Raw genomic sequence first — 10,579 nt, 5'->3', positions numbered from 1 at the left:
TGGTTTTAATTTATTTATTTAAATGACTGTTCCTCATCTGCACTTATTTCAGCAGTGTGGGACCAGATTCTGCTGCTCCCACACTACTGCTATCATCTGAGTTACTGTTACTGGATTAAAACTAGTTTGCAGTTTGAAAGAGCAAAATGTGGTGAAATAATGAGTATATCATTATTGTTGTTATCCTAATTTTGACAGGGTTTGTGCTGTACAACATCAGAGAAAAAGATGGTTCCTGCCCTAAAGAACCCACAGTTTCAGAGTCTCAAGCTGCAACCCTTCCAGCTCATTGTCTGTTTCTAGGGTTGTGCACTTTGCCTCTTGCAGGATCCTCCCACACACCTAAAACCTCCCTTACCATTTCAGTAGTTAAGTAAGTTGTGAGAAGCAGGAAGGCAAGTTGCCTGTGTGCATGCTTCAAGTTGCTGTTACTCTAATGACCTTTTTCATGCTCTTTCATCTCTAAATTTAGCTACTAAAGCCAGAGTCTAGCAGACTGGGGGACATGGCAAACACTATGCACAGACTGTATATAATCACTCTCAAAAGAACAGCACAGATTACAAGACAGAGTAATTACTATTCTGTAGCCAAATGAAGTTTATTTTATGAAATTGCACCTTTTCAAGTCTAATAAATCATTAGAATCATTCATTCTAGACCAACACATGCAGCACAAAATGAAAAGTATTATTTAAGGGCTGACACCAAGAATTTGAATATCTGTTCATGTTAGGATGTATTTGAAAAAATGACGTTGTAACTGCCAGGCACAAGTACATCTAAAATCTGAAATGTAATCTTTAAAATAGTTGCCTCTATGCCATTTAAGGAGAACATACTGGAGAATCATGAGTTAAGAATGTGAATTCAAGTATAGAGATTCAGAAATGTACTGTACAGATACTGGCACTGTCATTGAGACACAATGATGACACTATACTGAGCTTCATGAAATTACAGAAAAGTTATGTCATGGTAAATACTGATTCATTTTCAGATACAAGAAATTTCATAAAACAGGAAATATTCTATATTGTTTAGTTGAGATGACATCCAGTTTTATTCCCTGGATCACATACATAAAATCTGATTAAAGTAACAATCAGTTTTTGTGTTTATATAGATAGTTTTAAAGTTTAAATCATCCTAGTTCTCAGAAATGATACTTCCAGTATTCTAGCCAAAAAGCTTTCCCTCTTTTTTGAGAAAACAGCACAAGCACAACCCAAAAAGTTTGTTAATTCTTTCTTTAATAAAGCGGGCTAAATGTTCTTCCAGAGTAAAGATACAAAGCTCCACAACTAAATCAATACCCAGTCAAAATATGGATGCTGTCTTTCTCCAGAACATACAACTGACATGACATGCAAGAGACTTTAAAGTAATAAATATTGATTACTTTATAAAGTAAATACAGTAGAACAGTCTCAGATCAGCAATCTTAATGCTGCATCAGTTTTTGTCAGCAATTTGCAATGCTAATAATTTTTCTATCTGATTACTGTTATCCATGAACATTATGAGCAGGTCATTTCCAGAGAAAATGAATAATCTTGTATTTTAAATGACAATTTCTCTTTCAGTATATTCTTAACATAACACAAAACAGGGTGATGATTTGATGTTTTTTCTAACTTACAAGTTTCTAACTTAAGGAATATACTAAAACACTTTTCAATATCTCTGCACTATGATCAAATATCAGAGACAACATATTGAAGATGTGAAAGGACATGGTACAACCAAACCAGATTCATTTACTGGAGTTACTCTGATCTTATTTGTATAATTGTCTCTCTGCTTTTGGAGATTTTTATCATATCCCATGGCATGATACGCATTCAGTTTATCGGTATTCACTGATTCTTAGAAACTCCCCAAATCTTTATAAACTACTGTTTTAAAATATGCAACATTAAAGATACAACTAATTTACAAAAATAAAAAACCTGTACAAATCACACTCTTCCACTGGCAATAAGACTGTTCAAGAAAATAGCAATGTGACCCCTGAAACAACCCACTAGAATAGAAATCAAAAGACTGATGCTTAAAAAAATAAAAAAGAAGTAAAAACATTTTCTCTTGCCAAGCTACTGGAATCTTTGAAGGTTTATGTATCACAGAATATAAAACTTTTCTCTCTGTCCCCAGAATATTTCTTTCCTCTCTCCACAGGTACTTCTTCAACAGCCACTCTTTGCTGATGGCGCCACAAGCCCTGCTGTATAGGTTAAAGCTAGAAAAGCTTGAAAGGCTTAAATAAATCAACCAGCCACCCTATCCCCTGGCATTCATGCAAACTCAGGGTAATAAAATAAACTGGAGACAGGCATGCATGCTGAATTCCAAAGTGATCTTTTATGAAGCTTAAAATAAACACCTCTCCAAACTGTTATGCATTTAAGATCTTTCATCTAAACAGTCACCTGACTGTTTGCATCACTCTGTTGCAGAGAGGTGTGATACTATGCCCGCTCATAACATTCTAGTATTTTAACATTTTACAAGGCACAAATAATCTCTGAAGAACTACATGGTGGCTTTTGAACACGTAAGGATGGCAGCTACCATGTAATTACATGACAATTAACTCTTCAGTTCAGTCACCGACACAGACCTTGTAAAATCTAAGACCAGCAAATCACATGTCACCTCATCTTTGGGATACAGTACTTCATTTACAATTACCGACTAAGCAGCAAATAACTACAATTTCATAACTTTGAACAAACACAAGCTTTGCCATGCGAATAGGAAATTGTTGCATGGTATAATGTATATGCATCTTAAAAGCAAATGAGGCTTTTTTTTGCTGCTGTGACAGAGTGACATATTAACATTCCTTCCTCAAGCTAACTCTGTGTAGGTCCTGCAAGAGGAGCAGTCTACTCACCACCAGTTGTTTTCTGAATTCCAACAGAGGTTACAGGGATCAGAGAGGACAGAAAGCCCCTCTCATCTACTTGAAGAAAGCTATTATTAAATGTACTATGGACTTGATGGGAAAAAATACACTTTTCCATAGAAGAACAAGTAACAAAGTTAATTAGAAACTTTCTGTTGGTTAACGCTGCTGCACCATTATGTTTCTTGTGATTAGAAATATGGAAATCATATAGCAATATATGTAAACAGAGTCTATAGAAGATAATAGCAATGAGACATAAAGTGCTTTTAATTATGAACATTTCATTTCACTTTGCAACCTTCCCTGGTAAGTTATCATACTCGGGGGTAGCTTTAGTTCAACCAGCTCAGGTCTACATTATGAAATACTGTTATTTCCCTTGCACCTACTTCTTGACTGCGGTAGTCTGAGCAAAATTAAAAAAATCATGCCAGGGGAAGTAAAAGTAGACAAAGATAAAGAAGGAAAGAGGTGAACTTGGAACTCTCAAGGGGAAAAAGTAGAGAAAGGCAAATAAGGCTCTGTTGTGTAGGTCCTCATTCTCAAGGAGCTTGTCACATAATCTCCAGCAAGCACTGAGGAACAACTACACAAACCTCTGCCCTGAACACACCTCAGGCTATTGCAGGATGAAAATTAAGAAACTAGGATTCCTCAAGGGAGAACAAACTTCCTACCAGGATGATGCTTTTAATCTTTTTGATACTCATTCCCTACTTCTCTAATCACAGTCTCTGAAGAAACAGTACCCTTTCCTACACAGAAAACCCAGTCAAGCATATTTTGTAAAAGGACAATATTAAATCTAGCCTGTCTTTCCTGCATCAGGTCTGATGTCAGGTATCCACACATTTCCATTATGGTACCTAGCACATACTACTCTATGTTTTGGGAAAGCATCACTTCTATAGTAACAAAGCTCCTAAGAAGGGTAACAGCATAATTAATAATAACTGTATATTAGAACTGGGTTTTACTGGGTCTTTATTTAAGGCAGTTATTAAAATGTATATATTATTTTTTTAAAGTAGCAAATTTATCTCTTTTTTTGTTTGTTTGCTTGCCTTTTTAATTTAGGCCTTTGGCAGCTGAGATGGGCTACCTTTATCTATTTTCTGTCCTTGTAATCCAAAGAACTATCCAACCCATGAAATCACAGAAATTTGAGCTGAGTTGTAATGACAGATTTCCCAAACTCTCCCAACCTGTTTCCTTAGATGTCCAGTGGGCTGACAATAGCAAAGTCAGAATCTTTGCTGTTATTACTACTGTCATCATCAGGGCTAGAGCTGAGGTTGCTGGAGGAGGCTGAAATGGAACCCATCAGAGGGTCGGAAAATACCAAAGAAGAACGAGATGGAGCTTCTGCCTTCACTGCTGCCTCCTTGTGTGCCTGAAGGGGCTGCACCGGCTCTGGAGCAGCACTTTTACTTCTCTCCTCTTCTTTGGAAACCATAATATAGTCATCAGCACTCTTGCTCTCACTAGTGCTCGGATCAGTTGTAGTCTGTGAAACAACGGCACAGAAAAGACTTGAAGTGAGCACCAGCATCATCACATAACGAGGATTATGAAGCATGTCAGGCATATGGGAATAGGACAAAGGAATAATTATTATCCGAAAGTGGCAATGACTAAATAAAGTGAGAAATAAAGTGGATATTAACTTTGGATGACACCATTTGTTATTTCACAGAATCACAGAATATTCTGAGCTGGAAGGGACTCACAAGGATCATCGAGCCCAGCTCTTAAGTGAATAGCCCCCACAGAGATCAACCCACAACCATGGTATATTAGCACCATGCTCTGACCAACTGTGCTAATTTAAAAAAGCATAAAATGTAACACTCTAAAAATACTTCTCTTGATCTAACAGTCTTACACGTCTCATCATCACAGTGCATCCACATGGTGACCACAGCAGCCAAGCATCAAACACATACATTACAGCTGCAAAGACTTTCAGCAATTACAGTGGGTTTCTGTAGTATTTAGTGAAGTAGTTTTGAAAAATTTTTTGCTGGTTTGCATGTACAATAGCATTATGGAGCTTGTCAAGAGAATGGTTTAATATAGAATTTCCTAGTAAAACCCTGACTTGTGAAATCTGAACCACCCATAGACCTGGTTTAGTGTGCACCAGTCTAGGTTCAAAAAATCAGAGCTGCCAGAGCTTCCAGGGTTAGTGTTGTTGACTATTTCCTAACTCTTCCAGAAAATGAGGGTCTGGGAATCTCAATTCTGTCTGGTTAGACCTTGGGAAATGTGTGTCCCTGAGCACTTAGGTAGTAGCTCAAGTCCATGCATCAGTGCATCAGAAAACAATGAAGTCTCAATCTTATATTCCATTATACTAGCCACACTCAGAATCCCAGCTTTTCCAGTCAGAGCTATATGTAATTAGAAAGGGAGACTGTCATACATAGCAGAGTGGGATTTCTCACTTGTTGACAACTGGCAGCCTTTTAGCTTGCTTGCAACCCCAATGGACAACACTTTGTTTCCTGCTGCAAGAGCTGCATTCAGCTCCTGTCTAGTGCTGTGTTCCTCTGGCAAGAACATGACTGCTTTCTTGGTCGCTTCCACACAGGTTTTCTTCAGAGTACTAATGCAACCTGCCAAACAGCCTGTAGATACAAGCACCCTGAAGATGTGTGATGCCGAAACCAATATAATTGATTACATGAATGCAAAACTAAAAAAAGGAAAAGTAGAGGGAAATGTGTATGGCCACATTTGTGGCAATACAAGCCCTTCACCTGTAACCCTTCCACAAAAAAAAAAAAAAAAAAAAAAAAAAAAGAAAGAAAAAGAAAAAAAAAAGAAAAAATAAAAAAAATCATTCTGGGATGAAAAGAGATTATAGGTATTACAAAAAGGAAAAAAAACCCCAAAAAACAAGCAGTTACAGAAAAGAAAAATCAGGAATAATCTGAATGAGACAAAGGCAAACCTACAGCATAGTATATAAAATTGGAGTACCACAAGCATGTGCAAGGCACAACTACAGTTACAGAATCCACGACCACCAGCAAAAGTTGTTTTGCAAAATTTATCATTACAAGTGAAAATTATTTTCTTGTTTTGACTACTGATTATAGATCAGAATGTTCTTGTAGCTCAGGAAGCAAAACCCACCTGTGATTATGAATGACTGTAAGATGAAATGAGGGAGCTGGAAGTCTTTGGTTGTTATTTGCATACTCATTACAAACTGTTAGAAGTGACAATGAAGATAAATAACAACTGAATGGGAAAATATATTCAAATACAGAATTGTGGCCAAATTTATATTAATAAGGATTCAAATATCTCCCTTTTTAGTAAATTCTGAAATATCCTGTTCTCACAATTTATAATTTTTGTCTGTTATCTACAAGTATGCAGGTATAATAATATTATATTATTAATATTACTAATATTTAATAACATATAATATTCTGTTTTGCATTGAACTAATTTTACTACTTTATAATTCAAATGGAAGTATCTTGAGTCCAAAATTTTACCCGTTCCAATGTAAGACAGTTGTCACATGGATAAAAATTGACATCTATTGTTTTTGGTAGTAACTCCTTTTTCACAGAAGACTTAACAAAATTCATACAAAACCCAACAGATTGGTTTTAGAAAGATCAACAACTAGCCTTTTCTGAGTGTTATCAAAATTGATCTCCAACCCTCCTGATACATGCAGAACCAGAGTAGTTCAAATGTCAAAACTTCAAGCAGTTTCCATGAAGTTAAAACCACACCGTTCTATCCTACAAGGAGAGACACTTCACTGTTTAAACACTTCTGAGCCAAGGCATCATTTGTTAGTAATTAGCCTTTTGCTTTCATCTTGTCTGTTTGAAATGCTGTCTTCGTGAGTTGTCAGTGAGTCAGCTGCCATCACCAGGGGGCTGAGGACACAACCGTGGCTCTGCTCCAGCAACACAGAATCACAGAATAGTTTGGGTTGGAAAGACCTTTAAAGGTCACATAGTCCAACTCCCACAGCGAGGCATGGGGACACCTTCAACTAGACCAGGTTACTGAGAGCCCAGTCCAACTGGATCATCAATGTTTCCAGGGATAGGGCACCCAACACCTCTCTGGGAAACCTGTTCCAGTGTATCACACCTTCCTCATCATAAAAAAAATTTTCTTCCTTAGGTCTAATCTAAACCAACCCCCTTTTAGTTAGAAATCATTGCCCCTTGTCCTATTGCAACAGGCTCTGCTAAGAAATTTGTCTCCATCTCTGTTTTAAGCCCCCCTTTCAGTACTGAACAGGCACAATTCCAACTCCCACAGCGAGGCATGGGGACACCTTCAACTAGACCAGGTTACTGAGAGCCCAGTCCAACTGGATCATCAATGTTTCCAGGGATAGGGCACCCAACACCTCTCTGGGAAACCTGTTCCAGTGTATCACACCTTCCTCATCATAAAAAAAAATTTCTTCCTTAGGTCTAATCTAAACCAACCCCCTTTTAGTTAGAAATCATTGCCCCTTGTCCTATTGCAACAGGCTCTGCTAAGAAATTTGTCTCCATCTCTGTTTTAAGCCCCCCTTTCAGTACTGAACAGGCACAATTATTAGGTCTCCCTGGAGCCTTCTCTTCTCCAGGCTGAAAATCACCAACTCTCTCAGCCTGTCTTCATAGGAGAGGTGTTCCAGCCCTCTAATGATCTTTGTCACACTGCTCTGGACTTGCTCCAACAGGCCCATGTCCTTTCTGTGCTGGGGACCCCAGAGCTGGATGCGGTGCTCCAGGTGGGGTCTCACCAGAGGGGAGCAGAGGGGGCAGAATCCCCACTCTGAATCTGCTGGCCACACTGCTCTGGATGCAGCCCAGGGTACAGCTGGATTTCTGGGCCTGAGTGCCCATTTGGGAAATGTCCAGCCTCTCATCCACTAGAATTCCCCACTCCTTCTCAAGAAGGGCTGGTCTCAATGCCTAATCCTCCAGCCTGTACTGATACTTTTTTGGGAGCTCTAAATACCATAGTCAAAATTTCAGAACTTTTTTCCCAGCCCCCTACCCTGTACAACAGAAATATACATTCCTCTAAACAACCACCACCATATAATTCACCTGGCCACTTTCCACACTTCTATTTAAAAGCTCTTAGGGAATGCAGTACTGCCTCATTTTTCAAAATTATACGCTTTATTATTCCAAGCTATCAAGAATCCTTTATTTCAGTCCTCACAGCCCTCACACCTCCACCTTGCGTAGGGTGACACAGATCTTAGTGAAACACTCGCCCAGCAAGATCAGTATTTTTGTTTCTGGCACTCCCCAGTTTCCTAAATTCTGCTTTCAAGAGTGTGTTCTAGTACAGTTGAAAAAGCATCCTGCTCTTTAATAAAGGAAAGAAAACCACTCATCCCAATTTCTTGTTGTTACTGTTGAGCTTCTCAACACTACTCTTCATGCCACCCACACTTTTTGGTTTCGCTAAGGAGACCTGTAGCTCACTGAAGTAACAGAGAAGCAGCAAAGCAGAGACATTGACCCCAAAATCCTATACAAGAGCTGCCTGTAAATGTTTGCCTATCCCTAGCATACACTGGTATTTTGGAACTGATATTTCCAGAGGTAAAATACCTCCTTCCTTCCTCTTTCGCCTGTTTCTGTTTCAGGAAACTCACGCTGACGTGAAGCATGTTTTCTCCCATCTGCTGCCGCTACTGAATAAATGAAAAATGACAGAATTATACTTCCAGTAGCTTTGAAAGTTAACAACCTTACGCCCGTTGCCATATGGCTTCTCCAAACAATTTTTCCTGATGAATATCAGCTACTAGGACCAGGCTTATTTCATTTGCCTTCACACTGTGAATGAGTTAAAACTAACTGCAAGGATACAAATCAAGAAAGCTTAGAAGAACAGCAGCTCATTTTGCCTCCTTCTTTGAACAGACATAAAGGCAAGATAATGTGTTAATTATCATTCATTATTTAGCAACAGAAGCCTTCTGTTTGTCAACTGCATGCTGCTACCAAAGCCAAACATTCCAAAAAATGCTTGATTCCTTTTAGCCTTTATCTGAATTTTTTTTTGCATTTTTAATTTTGCAGCTTTCCTTTCTAAAGAAGGGCTCTATCCTTATCCTCATTTTGCAGAAAGGGATTTTGATACAAAAAAGAGGAAGAACACTTTTTAAAAAAACTAAGATGACAAATAATTTATACTTATATAACAATCAGGCTCAAAAGACCAGATTTTAATCTCATTTATAGAATAGCTACACCTGTAACTGTTTCAGCCGTCCTAGAAAATAATCCTATAACTCCAGCAAAGAACAATCTCTACAGTACAAATCACACCAAATAGAATTACTGGCATTACCAAAGTCACAGAAAATGCAAATAGAGTAGAAATTTATTTAGCAAGAAATGCATTAAAATAGCTAGAAGTGGTTGTTTTTTAATCCCCCTGCAGCTCTCTGTGAGTAGTCCCAGCATGACCCAGGGCATCAGTGCAGCCCCCCTTTCTTCAGCAGAGCTAAAAACCTGGGCTGTGGACTGGTTTGGGCCAACAACTGAGCCCACCAATTAACAGTCTAATATCACAGTCCACTATTCCACATTTTTATTGTCCCGTATTTTATTAAAAGGGGTCCAAAGCTCTCCTCTTTTTGTTTGATTTTATGGTGGTTAAAGATGAAGGGCTTGGAAACAGCACAGACTAACTAGGGGCTAGTTAGACAGACAGACAAACTATCCCCAGTCAAGTAAGGATACCACCAGTCCTCCTGGAGTACCATTTCTAACACTAATCTTTTTCTTTCCATCAGAGGTGCTGTTGCTTATTATCATAATTGGAAGCTCCCAAAGATAAGAGGAGAGGAGGCTAATCCATATGGATGTGCTGCACCTCCAAACATAAACCATGCAGTGCTAATGCCTCATTAATGCTCTGCAGCAGCTCAGCTTGTACAACCTCTACTCACGTTGCTCATAATTGACTTATGAGCAGCCTTGAAATTGTGGGAGCCATGGATGTCACCCAGTTCCTGGGGCTGGATGTATATACCCTGATTACACACCGGGATAAGCCCAGACCTCATTGTACATCACCCCGAAAATCTGCACTGGAGAGAAATCTGTGCAAAGCAGGCTTCAGCTGCTCCACTCTCAATACCCAAGGAGTCCCAGCACATCCATGATACATGGTTTAGACCAGACTCTCAGTAAGGGCTTCTCCAGCATCAGTAGGGTCTGCTCTCACACCCACACCACACACAGCTTGCTGCCATGTTAGATGGCATTCTACCTTCTAGTTTCTAGAAGTAAAAAATCATCAAAAAACATTATTTACCATTTTGGAAAGAAAACAAAAGGTACTTAATAGAAAAAGCTACGAGATCAAGGGCAAAAATAGGAGGCCATTATATGAACAGTCCAATATGCTGTATCAGTTTAACCTGTGCCTTTATTATGGCAGAAAGTAGTGATTGTAATGACAACAGCGAAGCAAGAAATGAAAACTTCCCAGCAAAGCTTTGCTCTTCACCATTACTGAGTATAAAAAAATAAATCTCGGTATTGCCTCTAATACCAAAATAAGATTAAAATATATATTTTTAACATAGAGGGTTCTAACTCAGGAGGATCGTGTGTAATAAATCAAAATGACCCTGTGTCATTACTTGAAAATGAATAA

At 38.6% G+C, this 10,579-nt stretch overlaps 1 protein-coding gene across 3 annotated transcripts in view; it reads right to left on the bottom strand.

The window, feature by feature from the left end:
* Nucleotides 1-582: 582 nt before the first annotated feature.
* Nucleotides 583-10,579, bottom strand: part of TBC1D5 (TBC1 domain family member 5) — a 286,443-nt gene continuing 276,446 nt past the window's right edge. For 2 of the 3 annotated variants that reach the window (XM_014307329.2, XM_031057619.1), the window contains one exon: nucleotides 4,128-4,421. In XM_014307329.2, coding sequence (XP_014162804.1) covers nucleotides 4,128-4,421 — 294 coding nt within the window. Of the gene's footprint in view, nucleotides 4,422-10,579 lie in introns of all 3 variants that reach the window. The other variant, XM_031057620.1, reaches the window with a different exon arrangement.

This window comes from Geospiza fortis, unplaced genomic scaffold, assembly GCF_000277835.1.
Source record: "Geospiza fortis unplaced genomic scaffold, GeoFor_1.0 scaffold95, whole genome shotgun sequence".
Classification (NCBI taxonomy): domain Eukaryota; kingdom Metazoa; phylum Chordata; class Aves; order Passeriformes; family Thraupidae; genus Geospiza; species Geospiza fortis.
Note: the sequence above shows the minus strand (reverse complement) of the source record. Positions and strands in the feature narration are given on the sequence as shown.